The 21,293-nt window shown below is 43.3% G+C and overlaps 3 protein-coding genes and 1 long non-coding RNA gene across 5 annotated transcripts in view; 1 reads left to right on the top strand and 3 right to left on the bottom strand.

Moving 5' to 3' along the window:
- The window catches only part of LOC134347478 (uncharacterized), a 97,060-nt gene that overhangs the window by 4,883 nt on the left and 70,884 nt on the right, over positions 1 to 21,293 (top strand). The window contains exons 2-3 of one of the 2 annotated variants that reach the window (XR_010018168.1): positions 611 to 942; positions 2,521 to 5,038. This is a non-coding gene — a long non-coding RNA (uncharacterized LOC134347478). Of the gene's footprint in view, positions 1 to 610; positions 943 to 2,520; positions 5,039 to 21,293 lie in introns of those variants that run through there. The other variant, XR_010018169.1, reaches the window with a different exon arrangement.
- Positions 242 to 9,111, bottom strand: LOC134347476 (uromodulin-like 1). Its single transcript, XM_063049801.1, has 3 exons — positions 8,751 to 9,111; positions 2,168 to 2,280; positions 242 to 646 (listed from the first exon to the last, which is right to left on the bottom strand). Exons 1-3 carry the CDS (start codon positions 9,034 to 9,036, stop codon positions 347 to 349), a joined length of 699 nt encoding a protein of 232 aa, XP_062905871.1. The 5' UTR covers positions 9,037 to 9,111; the 3' UTR covers positions 242 to 346.
- On the bottom strand, positions 13,358 to 15,144 carry LOC134347754 (uncharacterized). Its single transcript, XM_063050160.1, has 3 exons — positions 15,075 to 15,144; positions 13,537 to 14,693; positions 13,358 to 13,477 (listed from the first exon to the last, which is right to left on the bottom strand). The coding sequence occupies exons 1-3, from the start codon at positions 15,142 to 15,144 to the stop codon at positions 13,358 to 13,360; spliced, it is 1,347 nt and encodes a 448-aa protein (XP_062906230.1).
- On the bottom strand, positions 15,467 to 17,230 carry LOC134348802 (mucin-22-like). The gene is made up of 2 exons (XM_063052605.1): positions 16,042 to 17,230; positions 15,467 to 15,850 (listed from the first exon to the last, which is right to left on the bottom strand). Exons 1-2 carry the CDS (start codon positions 16,924 to 16,926, stop codon positions 15,467 to 15,469), a joined length of 1,269 nt encoding a protein of 422 aa, XP_062908675.1. The 5' UTR covers positions 16,927 to 17,230.

The following is a 21,293-nucleotide window of genomic DNA, read 5'->3' as shown; positions in this document are numbered from 1 at the left end:
AGTCCAACCAATGTTAAACCTTTGAGCTGGTCCAGATGATGCAACTGTCCTATAAAGGTTTGTTTTAATTTACAAATCAGGTTCTTTTCACTCGAACTTGGAAAAAATTTGGCCAGCAAACCTAATGTGAGTCAAACTTTCACCCTCATGAATACAAATTCACTGTGTTGGAATCAAGTAATTTTTTATTCAAACCTGAAGGACTTTTTTTTTTCCCTTCCATTTTCCTGACCTTTTCATTTCCAGGGTTTTAAAGCCCTGTCCTAGCATCACCCAAACATAGAGAACATTTGACTCTATTCTGTTGCTGTAACCATAGTGGTGTCTTGCATTAACTGTTCATGTTTCAGTACAAAATACAATTTCTAGATGTTTGTAAAGCAGTATGAAGCCAATGATTGAAATGTTTGTGCGGCATTTCCCTACCTTCAATCGTTGTTCTTTGAAGATCTATATCATACAGTTGAGTGTTGTTTAAGGATTGAATAAACGCATTTTTTACTGTTTCAGAACTGTTCCTTAGATTTGTTGCAACTGCAATTATGTAATCCATAACCACGCTTCCTCTTGAAACATTCGTGATTTTAACTACAATTTCTCCAATCTCCAGGGCATTCTGCAAAGTCGTACTGAAACCCTTTTTCACCTACAAGAGTAAGCAGAAATTCACTTCTAGCAATTATTAAGCAGTGTAAAGTGATGCATTTTGCAAAGTTAAATCTGAAGGGAGAATACAGGCTTAATGGCAGAATTCTTAGGAGTATGGAGGAACACAGGGATAACAAGCATGAAAAAATCTGCAGATACTGGAAATCCAAGCAACATACACAAATTGCTGGAGGAACTCAGCAGGCCAGGCAGTATCTATGGAAAAGATTGAACAGTCAACGTATCAGCCTGAGACCCTTCTTCAGGACTTGGAAAAGAAGATGAGAAGTCAGGGTAAGAACAGGGGTGGTGGGGAGGAAGAAGTACAAGCTGGTAGGTGATAAGTGATACCAGGAAGGGGGAGGGGTGAAGCAAAGAGTTGGGAAGCTGATAGGTAAAGAAATAAAGGACTGGAGAAGGGGGAATCTGATAGGAGAGGATGGAAAGCCATGGAAGAGCACCAGAGGGAGGTGATGTGCAGGTAAGGAGAAAAGATGAGAGAGGGAAACAGGAATGGGGAATGGTGAAGGTGGGGGCAATTACCAGAAGTTCAAGAAATCGATGTTCATGCCATCAGGTTGGATGCTACCCAGATGGAATATAAGGTGTTACTGTTCCAACCCAGGGATCTGAGGTTCATGTCCATAAATCCCTTAAAGTTCTCGCATAATTTGATAGAGTTGTTTAAAAAAATGTATGGTTTGGTGGGGATTGATTTCAAGAGCTGTGAGGCAATGTTGCAGCTCTACAAGACCACGGTTAGCACACACTTAAAATATCGTGCTCAGTTCTGGTTGCTTCATTGTAAGAAGGAGGGGGAAGCTTTCGAGAGGATGCAGAGAAGAATTATCAGGATGCTGCCTGGATTGGAAAGCATTTCTTATGAGGATAGGTTGAGCAATCTGGGGCTTTTCTGTTTGGAGCAAAGGAGGATGAGAGGTAACTTGACAGGTGTACAAGATGATGAGAGACAGATCGGGTGGACGGCCTTGGACTCTTTTTCAAGGCGAGAAAGGCTAATTCAAGGGGACAATTTTTTAAGATAATTGGAGGAAAGTATTGGGCAGATGTCTGAGGTGAGTTTTTTTTTACACGGAGAGTGATGGGCGCATGGAAGACGCTGTAATGGGTAGTGGTAGAAGCAGATATATTACGGATATAGGGAGGAGGAGTTTCTTTAGCCAGAGAGCGGTGAATCCATGGAATTCATTTCCACAGATGGCTGTGGAGACCAAGTCATTGGGTATATTTAATGCTGAGGTTGATAAGATTCTTGATTAGTCAGGGCATCAATGGGTACCGGGAGATGACAGGAGAATGGAGTTGAGAAGGATAATAAATCAGCCATGATAGAATGGCAGAGCAGACTTGATGGGCCGCATGGCCTAATTCTGCTCCTGTATCTTGAGTCTTGTGTCTGAAAATTATAAACAGGAAACAAGTGGTTCAGAATATCAACAGGTCATGGTTTCTTTGGTCTTTAGCATCCCGTCCCCTTACACCTGTCACAATGACTTACTTCCGCAGTGAAGTTCTGCTCCAACTCTTTGTACTTGGCGCTATTTTTGTTTTGAAATGCTTCTGTGAAGTTTAAATTTGTAATTGCCGTTCTTCCTCGCAGTAGGTTTCCAGCTTTTGAGAGAAAAGGAAATTATTCAGAGGTGATATTTGATTGATAAATATTGTTCATGTTGCTTTGGTTTTAGTGTAGAATGATAATTTAAACAATGCAACTTGAGCTGTTCTATTTAGGAAATTGGTTATGCAAGCCTCTCAACATGAGTATCCTAAAATGAAAATTCTCCTACACTTGGTTTGAGACTGAACTTATTTATCTATCTAGCTAAAATTCTGCTTTTTTTTTAAATTTAGAGATAGTGTGGAACAGGTTCTTCCAGCCCATCAAGCTGCACTGCCCAGCAACCAACGTATTTAACACTAGCTGAATCAGTTCACAATGATCAATTAACCTACTAACCGGTACATCTTTGGCCTATGGGAGGACACCGGAGAACCTGGAGGAAACCCACACGGCTCACTGGGAGAAGGTGCAAACTCCTTACAGACGGCGCTGGAATTCAACTCCAAACTCCGATGCCCTGAGTTGTAATAGTGTCATGCTGACTGCCACGCTACCTTGGCACCCATTTAGACCATAAGACAATAAGACCACAAGACATAGGAGCAGAATTAGGCTATTCAGCCCATCAAGTCTATTCTATCATTTGATCATGGCTGACTTATTTTCCATCTCAACCCCATTCTGCTGCATCCTCCCATAATTTTGGACACCCTGACTAATTTGAATGTTTGAGAAACATAAAACTACATTTAGGACTTGGAACATAGAACAGCTAATAAGTTAATTAGTTCATGTTGTGGGCTCTTGGTTTCCTCAAATAGGAACATCGAACTTAGAGCACAGGAACAGGACCTTTGGCCCACAGTGTTGTGCTGAACCAATTAAATTAGTAATCAAATGGTCAACCAAACCAATCTCTTGTACCTACACAATGGCCATATCCTTCCATTCATGTGCCTATCTAAATGTCTCTTAAAAGTCCCTAATGTGTCTGCCATTACCTTGAGCAGTGCATTTCACGCACCCATCACTCTCTGTGTAAAGAAAACTTGCCCCTCACAGCTCCTTTGAACTTACCCCCTCTTACCTTAAATGCATGCCCTCTGGTATTTGAATTTTCTGTACTGGGAAAAAGATACCGTCTACCCCCACTATCTTGAGCCCCTCCACTGGTCAGGGTCGACCATTGATATTGCATCTCAGCACTCGACATGATACACAAGCCAAGACAGTACAATACGGAGAGCAAGCTGTTCCCCATGCAATAGGCTCCCCCTCTCCACGTTGCTGATGAATCCAAAGGAATGGCAGAGACTGATAACAGTTTGGAACCAGTGCTGTCTCAAGAGTTGCCAGTCAGTGTTGAACTCAATGTCGGACTGCCTTAGGGACTCCAACTCAGGATTTTTCCTTGGGGTTTACTCCAGAAGCCTTTCCCTTGAATGGGTATAGCCACAAAGCAGTGGAAGTTTGAGATCAGAGATGTTCTTCGACTAGATAAGCTGCCATCCGTGGCTGACGAGCCCCCTCTGCCCGGAGCGACTGGTTTTAAGGTGCCAGTAACTGACCCTTACCCCTTCTCCTGTCAGTTGAAATGGTTCTGCCGGACTTAGTACCTGAACCACACCTGAAAGCCAGGAGCTGGTCTTGATTGTCAGAAGCTATTTGAGATGCACACTATAGGGAGCATTTAACAGTTAGTGGGAGCTAATCCCCACTACCTCCCTCAGCTATGACAACCTTAATCAACCTACTGTATCTATGCCAATCATAATCTCATAAACCTCTATCAGGTCTCCCCTCAGCCTCCACCTTTCCAGAGAAAACAACCCAAATTTTTCCAACCTCTTCTTATAGCACATGTTCCCTAATCCAGGCAGCATCCCGGTAAACCTCTTATGCAGTCTCCCCAAAGCCTCAACACCCTTCCTGTAATGGGGTGACCAGAACTTGCCATTGTTACATTGGAAGTTTCAGGGTGGTCCAGTGGTTATTGGAATAACAGCCTCATCTGTATTTCAATGAGCGACAACAATGTTAAAAAATAAATAACTGGAACAGCCAATCAACCCATCAAAGCAACTCCTTATAGTCATAGTCATAGTCATACTTTATTAATCCCGGGGGAAATTGATTATGTGTGAATACATAAGGACAGACCACAGTGGTCAGGCTTCACCTCAACAGGTTTAGCAAGAACAGGCAGAGGTTAAGGTTGCAGTCATTTGGAATCATTTAGTTGGTTGTGGAATTTAATATTATGGGTTAGAGTTAACGGTAGAACAAGTGTATGCAGAATGGTAATTAAGGCACTGGAATGCTCCTCCTGTAAGATGTGGGATTGCAGGGTTCCTAACGGTCTCCTTGTTGACTAAATCTGCAGGAAGTGTATCCAACTTCAGCTCCTGACTGACAAGGTCAAAGAACTGGAGCTGGATGTACGCAGAAGTCTGTACTTCCGGAAGTCTATAAGCCTCCTCGTAGATGAGACTTTTACTCAGATGCTCACAGCCAGAGTGCCAGCTTCAGTTGGTAAATGGGTGACCACCAGGAGAAGTAAGAGGAGTCAGCAGTTACTGCAGGGTTTCCCTCAGCAACGAGTATACCCCTGTGAATACTGCTGGGGGAGAGGGTGCAGCAGCAGCGGGGCCCGTGACACTGTGGCCAGCTCTGAGATTTCGCAGCGAAGCGTAAACTCAAGTAGAGCGATAAAATTGGGAAGCTGATAGGGAGACAGACAGGAGATTCTGTGGCTATTAAAGAGATGCTAGGACGGTGTGTTGCCTCCAAGGCATTTAGGTCAAGGGCGACTCAAGAGTAGCTGCAGAATATTCTCATGAGGGAGGGTGGGCAGCAGGAGGTCGTGGTGCACTTGGCAACAATGACATCGGTAGAAATGGAGACGAGGTAGCATAGGGAGTTAGGGAAGAGGGTGAAGGGCAGGCCTTGCAATCTCTGGATGGCTCTGGACTGCTTGCCAGGACAGGATAAGGTGATAGTACAGATGAATGAGTGGCTGAGGAGTTGGTGCAGGGGGCAGGGTCTTGGGTTCTTGGATAATTGGAACTACTTCTGGGGCATGGGTGACCTGCATGAAAGGGATGGATTGCACCTAAACTGGAGGGGAACCAATATCCTGGCTAGGAGGTTCATTAATGCTACTCAGGAAGGTTTAAACCAGTTTGGCAGGGTGATGGGAACCAGAGCACCCGGTCAGAAAGTGGAGACGTGGAGAGGAAGGTAGATGCCAGGACCAGTTAAAATACGCAGGAACAAAGTAATATATACAGTGGGATAGATAGTTTGAAGTGTGTGTATTTTAATGCTGGACATATTATAGATAAAGAACATGAATTAGTACCTGAAACTATGATGTAGTGGCCATGTCAGGGTTGAGAGAGGGACAGGGACGGATGCTTAATATCCCAGGGTTTCAATGTTTTAGAAAGGATAGAGAGAGAGGTAGAAGAGGAGGAGTTCCACTACTGATCAGGGACAATATCACAGCTGCAGTCAGGGGAATAGTGAACTGACTATTCAAGGTGGAAGTCAAAACCAGGAAAGGTTCAATCACTCTGATGGGATTATACTACAGACCCCGCCCATCCCCCCCAAAATAGTCACTAAGATGTTGAGGAACAGATATACAGGCAGATTAAGGAAAGGTGTAAAAACAATAGGGTTGTTGTCACAGGGGCTTCAACAAACTGGGACCTTCATAGTGCAAGTGGTTTAGATGAGGCAGAATTTGTTAGGTGCATCCAGAAGAGTTTCTTCAATCAATATGTAGATATTCCAACAAGAGGAGGGCTATACTGGGCCTGGTATTGAGTAATGAGCCTGGCCAGTTGACCAACTTTTCAGTGGATGAACAGTTATGGAACAGCGACTGCAACTCCTTAAGTTTTAAGATGGTTATCAATAAGGATAAGTTTGGATCCTGCAGGGGTGTATGAAGCTGGAGTAGGGCAAATATGTGAGCATTAGGCAGGAACTAGAGAGAGTTAATTGAGAACAACTGTTTTTGGGGAAGTCCATACCTGACGTGGAGGGTGGTTAAAAATCACCTGTGCAGAGTATAGGAACAGGTATGTTCCAATAAGAAGGAAGGAGAAGGATGGGAAAGTAAGAGAATCATGGATGTCAAGAGATGTGACAAATGTAGTCAAGAAGAAAAAGGAAAAATATGTAAAGTTTGGGAACCTGTAATCATATCCTTGATTATAAACAAGCCAATAAAAAACTCGAGAAGGGAATTAGGGAAGCCAGGACAGGCCGTGAAAAGACCTTGTCAAGTAGGATTAAGCTGATTCCCAAGGCATTCTATACATACATGAAGAGCAAGAGGATAACTAGGTAGAGGGTAGGACCACTCAAGGATAAAGGAGAGAACATCAGCTTGTATATAAAGGATTTGGGTGAGGTTCTTAATGAGTGCTTTACATCAGTATTTACCAAGGAAAAGGATGTGGATATAGGGAGATCAGTATTGAGCATATCAGTATGTTAGGACATTTTGAGGGAAAGGAGGAGGTGGTATTGGGTCTGTTGAAGAGCATTAAGGTGGATAAGTCACCAGGGTCTGATGGGCTATACCCCCAGGATATTGAAAGAATCAAGAGAAGAGATTACTGAGGCCTTGATCAATATCTTCATGTCCTCTCTAGCTACAGGCAAGGTCTCAGAGAACTAGCAAATAGCAAATGTTGTTCCATTATTCAAGAAGGGAACCAGGAATAATTCTAGAAACTATAGACCAGTGAGTCTCGCAGTGTAAGGGAAGTTACTGAAGAGAAAGGTACAACTGTAGCTAGACCTCCAGGTCACATGAAGATCTTTTATAATAACCTAAAGAATTCCTCACTATACTCTCTTAATGGAAAAAAAAACATACTTTTTAGTTAAGAAGAGCGACACTTTACACAATACTCTGTGTGTGGCCTTATTAAAGGTTTCCACAGAACAGAAACGAAGCCCTCTTGTAATAAAACAACAAGTGACCTGCTGGAGATCTCAACGGGTTGAGCAGCATCTCATGACAGATGCAGACTTTCAGCTTGAAATTTCTCCCCCTCCCCACAGTTGCTGCTCAACCCACTGAGTTCTTCCAGCAGATTGTTTGTTACTCCAGATTCCAACATCTACAGTCTCTTGTGTCTCCCAGTAACAAAGATTAACATATTATTTGCCCTCCTATTCTGAATGCCGCTCTTTAGTGATTTGTGTAGAAGAACACCAATGCTACTGCAATCCCTCACCACTTAATACATACAGGTCGACCTTCACTAATCCGGCACCATTGGGACCTGAGGAGTGCCGGATTAATGAAAATGCCGAATTACAGAAGGATCACATGAAGCATAATCAGTGCCGGATTATCGAAGGAACCGGATTACAGGTAGTCGGATTAGTGAAGGTCGACCTGTACTATATTCATTAAAGTAGTTGAGCTTACATTTGCCCATTTTATATTCTGTTGTCATGTTCATACCCTCTTACTCAACTTGCTCTGTCACAGGCAGCACTCCAGCATTATTTGCGTGGTAGCGTAGTGGTTAGCCCAACGCTTTACAGTACCAGCGACCGGGGTTCAATTCCCACTGCTGCCTGTGAGGAGTTCGTACGTTCTCCCTATGACTGTGTTGGTTTCCTCCATGTGCTCTAGTTTCTTCCCACAGTCCAGCAATGTTGGTCATTGTAAATTGTCCTTTGATTAGGGTAGGGTTAAATTGGGAGATTGCTGGACGGTGCGGCTAGAGAGGCCGGAAAGGCTACTTCATGCTGTATCTCAGTAAAAGATAAGAATAATAGGTGCAAAGCAGTAGGATATGCACTCAGTGGCCACTTTATTAGGTACAGGAGTGGAACCCAGTGTGGTCTTCTGCTGCTGTAGCCCAGCCACTTCAAGATTCAATGCGTTGTGCATTCAGAAATGCTTTTCTGCATACTGCTTTTGTATCATAGGGTTTTATAAGTTACTGTCACCTCTCAGCTTGAACCAACCTGGCCATTCTCCCCTGACCTCTCATAAACAAGGCATTTTTGCCCACAGAACTTGCTGCTCACTGGATTTTTTTTTTCTTTGTTTTTAGCACCATTCTCTGTAAACTCTAGAGACTTGTGAGTGAAAATCCCAGGAGATCAGCTGTTTTTGAGATACTCAAACAACCCTGTCCGGCACCAACTATCATTCCCCAGTTGTAGTCACTTAGATCACATTTCATTCCCTTTCTGATGTTTGGTCTGAACAGCAACTGAACCTCTTGACGATTTCTACATGTTTTTATGCATCGGATTGCTGCCGTGATTAATCGGCTGACTGGATATTTGCATTAACGAGTAGGTGCATCTAATAAAGTGGCCACTGAGTGCATATCTTCTTAAACAAGGAATTTTTTCTCTACTTTAGTTTGAATTTGCAAAGCAACCACATTACATAAAATAACCAATTTTCCATTCAGCTGATCCATCTAAAACGCCCCTGGAAGCATAAGGGTAATACTGCATTTGAGAAGCATACCTGTCCTGACTTTTAGTGAAGATGTACCCTGTTGATCACAATTAGATATCGATACCGTAATCTCATAAAAAGTAGCTACTTCAAGTCTGGTAAATTTTGCTGTCCCTTGCACGTTGGTTAAAGTTTGCACTAGTGCATTGTCATTTGATAAACTGACGTTATACGTGGCCTGTACAGAGACATCGTTGGTATCCAAGGTAACGTGAATTACTCGACTTTCCACCAATTTAAGTTTCAAACGCCCTGAGGAAAATAAAGTATCCTTGTAATTAAGCACCATCATCATAATCCCTCCAATTCTAAACAGTTCTCTTTTAAATTACTCTTCATATCACCTTGATGTTAAAAAGATCTGGAGTGAAGCACCTACAATAAATGGGTTATTTACATGATTCATAAAGAATTTTCTTGCTATGTTAAAGTTAATTATCAGATTATGTTTTTTTTGCATCGCCATTAAATTTTGGTATCACACATGGTATAATACTTAGTTTCACGATCAAAACTTGTTACTTTATATTTAAGAAAAACTACAAAATCCATTTAAAAATGAAATTAAGGTAAAATTTAGTGTCTGGCATGAATAAAAAATTGGTGATAGTGATTGATCTAAGTTTTGATAAGTTCACACTTCTCAAAGCATAGAAAGACCCAATTGATTAAACCATATTCTCATGAATATTCCTGGAAAACATTGCAGGTTAAGATATTTATATACAGTTGCAATTTTGATATCATGACATAAATGCGGTCTTTTAATGTAAATTAAAATTTTCTCACCAAATAATGAGAGTCAGTATGCATTATGGAAGTATTAGCAATAATAAACAAGCAACTTACCACATATCTTACTAGGTGCGGCTGTTGTAGGACTGGTGGGTGTGGTTGTTGTCGGAGGTCTGGAGGTTGTTGTTGTAAGAGGAGTGGTGGTTGTAGTTGGAGGAGTGGTGATTGTGGTTGTTGTAGGAAGAGTTGTTGGTGTTCTGGTTGTTGCACTAGATGTTGTTACAGCTGCTTCTGTTTTTGTTATTGTACTGGATGTTGCTACAGCTGTTCCTGTGTTTGCTCCAGTTCTGGCAGTGGATATTGTTACACTTGTTCCTGTGTTTGGTCTAGTTGTCACACTGGATGGCGTTACAGCTGCACCTGTGTTTGTTCTGGTTGTTGCACTGGATGTTGATCCCATGATCCCAGTGTTTTGACCAGTCGTTGTGGTGGATGTTGTTTCAGTGGTTCCTGTGTTTGATCCTGATGTTGCACTGGATGTTGTTACAGCTGTTTCTGTGTTAATTCCAGTTGTTGCCATGGATGATGTTACACCTGTGCCAGTGTTCATTGCTACTGTGGTACCGGATGCTGTTATGGCTGTTTCTGTGTGTGTTCCAGTTGTGGTACTGGTTGTTGGTCCCGCAGTTCCAGTGTTTTGACCAGTTGTTGCGGTGGATGTTGTTACAGCTGTTCCTGTGTTTGCTGTGGTTTCTGCACTGGTTGTTGATACAGCTGTTACTGTGCTTTGTCCAGTTGTTGCACTGGATGTTGTGACAGCTGTTTCAGTGTTTGTTCCCACTGTTGCACTGGATGTTGATCCCACCGTTCCGATGTTTTGACCAGCTGTTGCTGTGGATGTTGTTACAGCTGTTCCTGTGTTTGCTGTCGTTGCTGCACTGGTGGTTGATACAGTCATTCCTGTGTTTGATCCTGTTGTTGCACTGGATGCTGTTACAGCTGCACCCGTGCTTGTTCCTGCCGTGGCACTGGATGTTGTTACAGCTGTTTCTGTGTTTGTTCCAGTTGTTGGAGTGGATGTTGATACAGCTGTCCCTGTGATGGTTCCGGTGGTTGCAATGGTTGTTGATCCCACAGTCCCAGTGTTTTGTCCAGCTGTCGCAGCGGATGCTGTTATAGCTGTTCCCGTGTTTGTTCCAGTTGTTCTAGACGTCAACCCCAGAGTTCCTGTATTTGTTCCAGTTGTTGCAGTGGATGTTGTCACAGCTGCACCAGTGTTTGTGCCTGCTGTGGCACTGGATGATGTCACAGCTGCACTAGTGTTTGTGCCTGCTGTGGCACTGGATGATGTCACAGCTGCACCAGTGTTTGCGCCTGCTGTGGCACTGGATGATGTCACAGCTGTACCGGTGTTTGTGCCTGCTGTGGCACTGGATAATGTCACAGCTGCACCAGTGTTTGTGCCTGCTGTGGCACTGGATGATGTCACAGCTGCACCAGTGTTTGTGCCTGCTGTGGCACTGGGTGATGTCACAGCTGCACCAGTGTTTGTGCCTGCTGTGGCACTGGGTGATGTCACAGCTGCACCAGTGTTTGTGCCTGCTGTGGCACTGGATGATGTCACAGCTGTTTCTGTGATTGTTCCAGCTGTCGCACTTGTTGATCCCATAGTTCCTGTATTGGGTCCAGTTATTGCACTGGATGCCATTATAGCTGCTCCTGTAGTTTGACCAGTTGTTGCACTGGATACTGTTACAGCCATTTCTGTGTTTGTTCCTGTTGTTGCACTGGATGTCGATCCCACGGTTCCAGTACTTTGATCAGTTATGGCAGTGGATGTTGTTACAGCTGTTCCTGTGTTTGCTGATGTTACTGTACTGATGGTTGATACAGCTGTTCCTGTGTTTGGTCCATTTGTTGCACTGGTTGTTATTACAGCTGTTCCTGTGTTTGGTCCATTTGTTGCACTGGTTGTTATTACAGCTGTTCCTGTGTTTTGTCCGTTTGCTGCACTGGATGTTGTTACAGCTGTCTCTGTGTTTGTTCCCACTGTTGCACTGGATGATGATCCCACAGTTCCGGTGATTTGACCAGTTGTTGCTGTGGGTGTTGTTACAGCTGTTCCAGTATTTGTGGTGGTTGCTGCACTGGTGGTTGGTACAGTTGTTCCTGTGTTTGCTCCCGTTGTTGCACTGGATGTTGATACAGACATTCCTGTGATCGCTACAGTAGTTGCAATAGTTGTTGATCCCACAGTTCCAGTATTTTGTCCAGCTGTTGCAGTGGACGATGTTAAAGCTGTTCCTGTGTTTGTTCCAGCTGTTTCAGTAGATGTTGTTACAGCTACGCCAATATTTGTTCCAGTCATTGCATTGGACGTTGTCGCAGCTGTTCCAGTATTTGTTCCAGTTGTCATAATGGTTGTTGCTACAGCAGTTCCCGTGCTTGACCCTGTTAAAGCACTGGAAATTGATACAGCTGATCCTGTGCTTGACCCAGCTGAGTTACTGGATGTTGCTTCACTTGTTCCTGTGCTTGATGCAATTGTCGTACTCGCCAATACAGTGATTCTCGAGCTTAATTCTGTTGATGCACTGGATGTTGTTACCATTGTACCTGTGCTTGACCCAGTTAAAGCACTGGTTATTGACACAGCTGAATCTGTGTTTGATTCTGTTGTTGTAATGGAGGTTGATACAGCTGATCCTGTGCTAGATCCAATTGATGCACTGGATGTTGCTTCACTTGTTCCTGTGCTTGATCCAAATGCTGTACTCGTTGATACAGTGTTTTCAGAGCTTGGTTCTGTTGATGCACTGGATGTTGTTACCATTGTACCTGTGCTTGACCCAGTTAAGGCACTCAGTGTTGATACAGGTGAACTTGTGTTTGGTTCTGTTGTTGTAATGGAAGTTGATATAGCTGATCCTGTATTTAGTTCTGTTGTTGTAAAGGAAGTTGATATAGCTGATCCTGTGCTTGACCCAGTTGATGCACTGGATGTTGCTTCACGTGTTCCTGTGCTTGTTCCAATTGTTGGACTTGTTGGTACAGTGCTTCCCGGGCTTGATTCTGTTGATGCACTGGATGTTGGTACTGCAGATCCTGTGTTTGACCCAGTTGATGCACTGGATGTTGCTTCACTTGTTCCTGTGTTTGATCCAATTGTACTTGTTGATACAGTGCTTCCTGGGCTTGATTCTGTTGATGCAATGGATGTTGCTTCAGTTGTTGTGCTTAATGCCGTTGAGGCACTGGATGCTGTTACCACTGTTCCTGTGCTTGATCCAATTGACATACCCGACGATACAGTGATTCCCAAGCTTGATTCTGTTGATGCACTGGATGTTGGTACTGTTGTTCCTGTGCTTGATACAGTTAGGGCACTCAGTGTTGATATGGCTGATCCTGTGTTTAGTTCTGTTGTTGCAATGGAAGTTGATATAGCTGATCCTGTATTTAGTTCTGTTGTTGTAAAGGAAGTTGATATAGCTGATCCTGTGCTTGACCCAGTTGATGCACTGGATGTTGCTTCACGTGTTCCTGTGCTTGATCCAATTGTTGGACTTGTTGGTACAGTGATTCCCGGGCTTGATTCTGTTGATGCACTGGATGTTGTTACTGCAGATCCTGTGTTTGACCCAGTTGATGCACTGGATGTTGCTTCACTTGTTCCTGTGTTTGATCCAATTGTTGTACTTGTTGGTACAGTGCTTCCTGGATTTGATTCTGTTGGTTCTGTTGTCACCGCTGTTCCTGTGCTTGACCCAGTTAAAGCACTGGGTGTTGATACAGGTGAACCTGTGTTTGGTTCTGCTGTTGTAATGGAAGTTGATACAGCTGATCCTGTGCTTGACCCAGTTGATGCACTGGATGTTGCTTCACTTGTTCCTGTGCTTGATCCAATTGTTGTACTCAATGATACAGTGATTTCGGAGCTTGGTTCTGTTGGTGCAATGGATGTTGCTACCACTGTATCTGTGCTTGACCCAGTTAAAACACTGGGTGTTGATACAGGGGAACTTGTGTTTGGTTCTGTTGTTGTAATGGAGGTTGATACAGCTGATCCTGTGCTTGACGCAGCTGGGGCACTGGATGTTGCTTCACTTGTTCCTGTGTTTGATCCAATTGCTGTATTTACTGATACAGTGCTTCCTGGGCTTGATTCCGTTGATGCACTGGATGGCGTTACTGCAGATCCTGTGTTTGACCCAGTTGATGCACTGGATGTTGCTTCACTTGTTCCTGTGTTTGTTCCAATTGTTGGACTTGTTGGTACAGTGCTTCCCGGGCTTGATTCTGTTGATGCAATGGATGTTGCTTCACTTGTGCTTAATGCAGTTGAGGCACTGGATGCTGTTACCACAGTTCCTGTGCTTGATCCAATTGACGTACCCGACGATACAGTGATTCCTAAGCTTGATTCTGTTGAGGCACTGGATGTTGGTACTGTTGTTCCTGTGGTCGATACAGTCAAGGCACTCGGTGTTGATACGGCTGATCCTGTGTTTAGTTCTGTTGTTGTAATGGAAGTTGATACAGCAGATCCTGTGCTTGACCCAGTTGATGCACTGGATGTTGCTTCACTTGTTCCTGTGTTTGATCCAATTGTTGTACTCAATGATACAGTGTTTTCGGAGCTTGGTTCTGTTGGTGCACTGGATGTTGTTACCATTGTACCTTTGCTTGACCCAGTTAAAACACTGGGTGTTGATACAGGGGAACTTTTGTTTGGTTCTGTTGTTGTAATGGAGGTTGATACAGCTGATCCTGTGCTTGACCCAGTTGGGGCACTGGATGTTGCTTCACTTGTTCCTGTGTTTGATCCAATTGCTGTATTTACTGATACAGTGCTTCCTGGGCTTGATTCCGTTGATGCACTGGATGGCGTTACTGCAGATCCTGTGTTTGACCCAGTTGATGCACTGGATGTTGCTTCACTTGTTCCTGTGTTTGTTCCAATTGTTGGACTTGTTGATACAGTGCTTCCCAGGCTTGATTCTGTTGATGCACTGGATGTTGCTTCACTTGTGCTTAATGCAGTTGAGGCACTGGATGCTGTTACCACTGTTCCTGTGCTTGATCCAATTGACGTACCCGACGATACAGTGATTCCCAAGCTTGATTCTGTTGATGCACTGGATGTTGGTACTGTTGTTCCTGTGCTCAATACAGTTAAGGCACTCGGTGTTGATACGGCTGATCCTGTGTTTAGTTCTGTTGTTATAAAGGAAGTTGATACAGCTGATCCTGTGCTTGACCCAGTTGATGCACTGGATGTTGCTTCACTTGTTCCTGTGCTTGATCCAATTGTTGTACTCAATGATACAGTGATTTCGGAGCTTGGTTCTGATGGTGCAATGGATGTTGCTACCACTATATCTGTGCTTGACCCAGTTAAAACACTGGGTGTTGATACAGGTGAACTTGTGATTGGTTCTGTTGTTGTAATAGAGGTTGATACAGCTGATCCTAGGCTTGACGCAGCTGGGGCACTGGATGTTGCTTCACTTGTTCCTGTGTTTGATCCAATTACTGTACTTACTGATACAGTGCTTCCTGGGCTTGATTCTGTTGATGCACTGGATGTTGCTTCACTTGGTGGGCTTAATGCCGTTGAGGCACTGGATGCTGTTACCACTGTTCCTGTGCTTGATCCAATTGACATACCCGACGATACAGTGATTCCCAAGCTTGATTCTGTTGATGCACTGGATGTTGGTACTGTTGTTCCTGTGCTTGATACAGTTAGGGCACTCAGTGTTGATATGGCTGATCCTGTGTTTAGTTCTGTTGTTGCAATGGAAGTTGATATAGCTGATCCTGTATTTAGTTCTGTTGTTGTAAAGGAAGTTGATACAGCTGATCCTGTGCTTGACCCAGTTGATGCACTGTATGTTGCTTCACGTGTTCCTGTGCTTGTTCCAATTGTTGGACTTGTTGGTACAGTGCTTCCCGGGCTTGATTCTGTTGATGCACTGGATGTTGCTTCACTTGTTGTGCTTAACGCAGTTGAGGCACTGAATGCTGTTACCACTGTTCCTGTGCTTGATCCAATTGACGTACCTGACGATACAGTGATTCCTAAGCTTGATTCTGTTGAGGCACTGGATGTTGGTACTGTTGTTCCTGTGGTCGATACAGTCAAGGCACTCGGTGTTGATACGGCTGATCCTGTGTTTAGTTCTGTTGTTGTAATGGAAGTTGATACAGCTGATCCTGTGCTTGACCCAGTTGATGCACTGGATGTTGCTTGACTTGTTCCTGTGCTTGATCCAATTGTTGTACTCAATGATACAGTGTTTTCGGAGCTTGGTTCTGTTGGTGCACTGGATGTTGTTACCATTGTACCTGTGCTTGACCCAGTTAAAACACTGGGTGTTGATACAGGGGAACTTGTGTTTGGTTCTGTTGTTGTAATGGAGGTTGATACAGCTGATCCTGTGTTTGACGCAGCTGGGGCACTGGATGTTGCTTCACTTGTTCCTGTGTTTGATCCAATTGCTGTATTTACTGATACAGTGCTTCCTGGGCTTGATTTTGTTGATGCACTGGATGTTGTTACTGCAGATCCTGTGTTTGACCCAGTTGATGCACTGGATGTTGCTTCACTTGTTCCTGTGTTTGATCCAATTGTTGTACTCAATGACACAGCGTTTTTGGAGCTTGGTTCTGTTGGTGCAATGGATGTTGTTACCACTGTATCTGTGCTTGACCCAGTTAAAACACTGGGTGTTGATACAGGGGAACTTGTGTTTGGTTCTGTTGTTGTAATGGAGGTTGATACAGCTGATCCTGTGCTTGACCCAGTTGATGCACTGGATGTTGCTTCACTTGATCCTGTGTTTGATCCAATTGCTGTACTTACTGATACAGTGCTTCCTGGGCTTGATTCTGTTGATGCACTGGATGTTGCTTCACTTGGTGGGCTTAATGCCGTTGAGGCACTGGATGCTGTTACCACTGTTCCTGTGCTTGATCCAATTGACATACCCGACGATACAGTGATTCCCAAGCTTGATTCTGTTGATGCACTGGATGTTGGTACTGTTGTTCCTGTGCTTGATACAGTTAGGGCACTCAGTGTTGATATGGCTGATCCTGTGTTTAGTTCTGTTGTTGCAATGGAAGTTGATATAGCTGATCCTGTATTTAGTTCTGTTGTTGTAAAGGAAGTTGATACAGCTGATCCTGTGCTTGACCCAGTTGATGCACTGGATGTTGCTTCACGTGTTCCTGTGCTTGATCCAATTGTTGGACTTGTTGATACAGTACTTCCTGGGCTTGATTCTGTTGATGCACTGGATGTTGTTACTGCAGATCCTGTGTTTGACCCAGTTGATGCACTGGATGTTGCTTCACTTGTTCCTGTGTTTGTTCCAATTGTTGTACTTGTTGGTACAGTGCTTCCTGGATTTGATTCTGTTGATGCAATGGATGTTGTTACCATTGTACCTGTGCTTGATTCAGTTAAAGCACTGGGTGTTGATACAGGTGAACTTGTGTTTTGTTCTGTTTTTGTTATGGAAGTTGATACATCTGATACTGTGTTTGACGCAGCTGGGGCACTGGATGTTGCTTCACTTGTTCCTGTGTTTGATCCAATTGCTGTACTTACTGATACAGTGCTTCCTGGGCTTGATTCTGTTGATGCACTGGATGTTGGTACTGCAGATCCTGTGTTTGACCCAGTTGATGCACTGGATGTTGCTTCACTTGTTCCTGTGTTTGATCCAATTGTACTTGTTGATACAGTGCTTCCTGGGCTTGATTCTGTTGATGCAATGGATGTTGCTTCAGTTGTTGTGCTTAATGCAGTTGAGGCACTGGATGCTGTTACCACTGTTCCTGTGCTTGATCCAATTGACGTACTCGTCGATACAGTGATTCCCAAGCTTGATTCTGTTGATGCACTGGATATTGGTACTGTTGTTCCTGTGCTTGATACAATTAAGGCACTGGGTGTTGATACAGCTGATCCTGTATTTCGTTCTGTTCTTGTAATGGAAGTTGATACAGCTGATCCTGTGCTTGACCCAGTTGATGCACTGGATGTTGCTTCATTTGTTCCTGTGCTTGATGCAATTGTACTAGTTGATACAGTGTTTTCGGAGCTTGATTCTGTTGATGCACTGGATGTCGGTACCACGGTTCCTGTGCTTGACCCAGTTAAAGCACTGGTTGTTAACACAGCTGAACCTGTGTTTGATTCTGTTGTTGTAATGGAGGTTGATACAGCTGATCCTGTGCTGGATCCAACTGATGCACTGGATGTTGCTTCACTTGTTCCTGTGCTTGATTCAATTGCTGTACTTACTGATACAGTGTTTCCCGAGTTTGATTCTGTTGATGCACTGGATGTTGCTTCACTTGTTCCTGTGCTTGATCCAATTGTTGTATTTTGCGCTTGTATTGCACTGCTTAGTAATGCTGTAAGGACAGTTGAAAAAAAAAGAAATGTTATCATATTCAAAGGCACAGAGATAGATATTCTCTTTTTTTATGATCATCGTTTCATTCTATTTTCATTCCTGTTCTTCTACAAAAGCTTTTGTGGTATAAACAACTTGTATGAAAAATCTTGACCTGCACTCCTCCTTTGAGCTTCACCCCTCTCACCTTGAATGTATGTTCTTCAGTATTAGAATGCAAGTGCTGGAATATCATGTCACACCTCTACCAAACACTGGGAAAATTCACCTGGACTTCTGGTCACCATAGTTTAGGAAAGGTATGTTGAAGCTCTAGAAAATGATGTAAACATTCAGAAGAATGTTGGCAGAGCCACAGAGTGTGCATTTTAAGCAATGACTTGAAAACGTTGGCGCAATCTTACCCAGAGGTCGAGCCTTGACCTAATGGAAATTCATAAAATCAAAACTATTAACATAAGCAGTGAGAGACATTGATAGACCGTAAAACCACAATATATAGAGGCAGAATTAGGCTATTTAGTCCATCGAGTCTGCTCTGCCATTTCACATCGGCTAATCTATTTTCCGTCTCAGTAGTATGGATGGTCAGTCTTTTTCCCAGGAAATGGGGATTGAAATGGTTTAAATGAGAGGGCAAAGAACTAAAGGGGACATGAGGAAGAAGTATTTCACAGAACCCAGAGTAGGAAAATGGGAGAAAAAGTGGCAGAGGTTACAATTAAAACCTTCAAAAAGACCTTTGTACAGGTTCATGAATCGGAAAGGTTTATGAGGATAGATGTGGAGAAATGGGACTAGCTCAAGAAGGCACCTTGGTCTGCTAAGGTGTTGGGCTGAAGAGTCTCTTTCTGAGTTATATAAGTCTACAGCTTATGACTATCAATATGAAGCTGGCATTCTAGGCAGGAAGTATTAATAACAACAACAAATGGAAATTTTTCCAATGCTGCAAATGTTTCAAGATTTTAAAGTTCAAAGTAAATTTATTATCAAAGTGTATGTGTGTCAGCATATACAACCCCCTGATTAATCTTCTTGTTGATATACTCAATAAATCCAATAGCAATAATAGAATCAATGTAATGCTGCACCAACAGGACAGGCAACCAGTGTGCAAAAGACTTTGCAAATACAGAAAGAAAGAAAAAAGCAATAATAGTAATTAATAAATAAACAAGCATAAATATTGAGAACAGGAGATGAAGAGTCCTTGAAAGCGAGTCCATAGGTTGTGAGAACACTTCAGCAACGGGGCAAGTGAAGTTGAGTGAAATTATCCTTTCTGGTTCAAGAGCCTAATGATTGTGGGGTAATTTCAGTTCATATGGGACACTGAGGAGATGATAAATCGGAGCTACAGGGAGGTACTCACCCTTAAGTTGTGGGAGGCAGGGAAATGGTTGGCTATCAGGAGATGCAAGGGAATTGGGCAGCCAGTACTGAGGCTGTTCCCGTCAATAATAAGTATACCATTTTGGATACTGTCAAAGGGGAAAACCTTCCACAGGGGAGCTGCAGTGACTGGGTCTCTGGTACTGAGTCTGGTGCTGTGGCTCAGAAAGAAAGGGGAGAGAAGAGGAGTGCAGTAATGATAGGGGATTCCATTGTTAGAGGAGTAGACACGATATTCCGTGGATGCCATAGAGACACCCAGATGGTATGTTGCCTTCTAATTGCCAATGTCAGGAACGTCTCAGATCAGGTCCACAACATTCTAAAGGGGAGGGTGAACAGCCAGAAGCCTTGGTACGTATTGGCACCAATGACAGAGGTAGGGAAAACAAGGAGGTCCTGAACAGAGAATTAGGGAGTTGGGTAGAAAGCTGAAAAACATGTCCTCCAATGTGGCAATCTCTGAATTGCTGCCTGTGCCATGCACCAGTGAGGGCGAGAATAGGATGATGCAGCAGATGAATGCATGGTTGAGAAACTGGTGCATGGAGTGGGGTTTCAGACTTCTGGATCATTAGGATCACTTCTGGGGAAGATGTGACCTGTGCAAAAGGGTAGGTTTACACCCGAACCTGAGGCGGACCAATATCCTTGTGGGCAGGTTTGCCAGAGCTATTCGGGAGACCTTAAACCAATTTGACAGGAGGATGGGAACTGGAGTGAGGGGGAGGATAGGACTTTTGGTTTTCAAACAGAAGCAGTGTGTAGTGGGACTGTCAGGAAGGACAGGCAGATGATAGGACAAAATTGCAGTCAGTGGGATGAATTGCAATGGTAAAGGGGGACAAACCCAAAAGAAGGAGATGTATAGAAGACTGAAGGTATTATATATAAATGCATGCAGTATATGGAATAAAGTAGATGATCTTGTAGCACAGTTAGAGATTGGCAGGTATGATGTTGTGGGCATCACTGAGTCATAGCTGAAAGAAGGTTTTTGTTGGGAGCTTAAGATCCAAGAGTAAACATTGTATTGAAAAGACAGGCAGGTAGGCAGAGTGGGAGGCGTGACTGTTGATAAAAAAAATTACATCAAATCCTTGGAAAGAGATAACATAAGATTGGAAGATGTAGAATCCTTCAGGGTTAAGGAACTGCAAGATTAAAAAGTCTGTGATAGGAGTTGTATACAGGCCTCCAAACACCAGCCAGGATGTGGGCTACAAATTGCAACAGGAGATAGAAAGCATATAAAAAGGGGAATGTTACGATGGTCATGATGCATTCCAATATGCAGGTAGATTGGGAAAATCAGGTTGGTGCTGGATCCCAAGACAGAGAATTTGTAAGTGCATACAGTACAAGGTAGTTTTTTAGAGCAGGTTGTGGTTGCATCCACTAGTGGATCAGCGATTCTGGATTGTGTATTGAGTAATGAACCAAATTTGATTAGGGAGCTTAAGGTAAAGGAACCGTTAGGAGACAGTGATCATAAAATGATAAAATTCACCCTACAGTTTGAGAGAGAGAAGTTAAAGTCATATGTATGAGTATAACAGTAGAGTAAAGGAAATTATCGAGGCATGAGAGAGAAGCCATCCAAAGTTAATTGGAAGGGGACACTGGTAGGGATGATGGCAGAGCAGCAATGGACAGAGTTTCTGGGAGAAATTCTGAAGGTGCAGAATAGATGCATCCCAAAGAAGAAGTATTTGAAAGGCAGCTGAAAAGGGAAGTCAAAGCCAATATAAAAGCAAAAGAGAGGGCATATAACAGAGCAAAAATTAGTGGGCATTTGGAGGATTAGGAAACTTCTATAAAACCAGTAGAAGGCAACTGAAAAAGCCGTAGAAGTGGAAAAAGATGAAATAAAATGCCAACAATATCAAAGAGCATTTCATGGCTCTGTATTTTATTCACCGGAATTTAAAAGAATAAGGAGCTATCTCATTGAACCCTATTGAACATTGAAAGGGCTCAATAAAGTGAA

The sequence above is a fragment of the Mobula hypostoma genome, chromosome 6, assembly GCF_963921235.1.
Source record: "Mobula hypostoma chromosome 6, sMobHyp1.1, whole genome shotgun sequence".
Classification (NCBI taxonomy): Eukaryota; Metazoa; Chordata; class Chondrichthyes; order Myliobatiformes; family Myliobatidae; genus Mobula; species Mobula hypostoma.
Note: the sequence above shows the minus strand (reverse complement) of the source record. Positions and strands in the feature narration are given on the sequence as shown.

Bases quoted from the DNA above. Each gene is read 5' to 3' on its own strand.
- LOC134348802 (XM_063052605.1), bottom strand. From the start codon at position 16,926: ATGGTAACAACATCCATTGCATCAACAGAATCAAATCCAGGAAGCACT. The intron at 15,851-16,041 runs GTAACAACATCC...ATCAACACCCAG, and splicing joins GGTCAAACACAGGATCTGCA to TGTTTTAACTGGGTCAAGCA.
- LOC134347754 (XM_063050160.1), bottom strand. From the start codon at position 15,144: ATGTCAATTGGATCAAGCACAGGAACAGTGGTAACAGCATCCAGTGCC. The intron at 14,694-15,074 runs GTGAAGCAACAT...TTATAACAACAG, and splicing joins AACGGCATTAAGCCCACCAA to AACTAAACACAGGATCAGCC. The intron at 13,478-13,536 runs GTATCAACCTCC...ATCAACACCCAG, and splicing joins CGTCAAGCACAGGATCAGCT to TGTTTTAACTGGGTCAAGCA.
- LOC134347476 (XM_063049801.1), bottom strand. From the start codon at position 9,036: ATGATGATGGTGCTTAATTACAAGGATACTTTATTTTCCTCAGGGCGT. The intron at 2,281-8,750 runs GTATGCTTCTCA...TTCTCTCAAAAG, and splicing joins TTCACTAAAAGTCAGGACAG to CTGGAAACCTACTGCGAGGA. The intron at 647-2,167 runs GTAAGTCATTGT...TTACTCTTGTAG, and splicing joins AGCAGAACTTCACTGCGGAA to GTGAAAAAGGGTTTCAGTAC.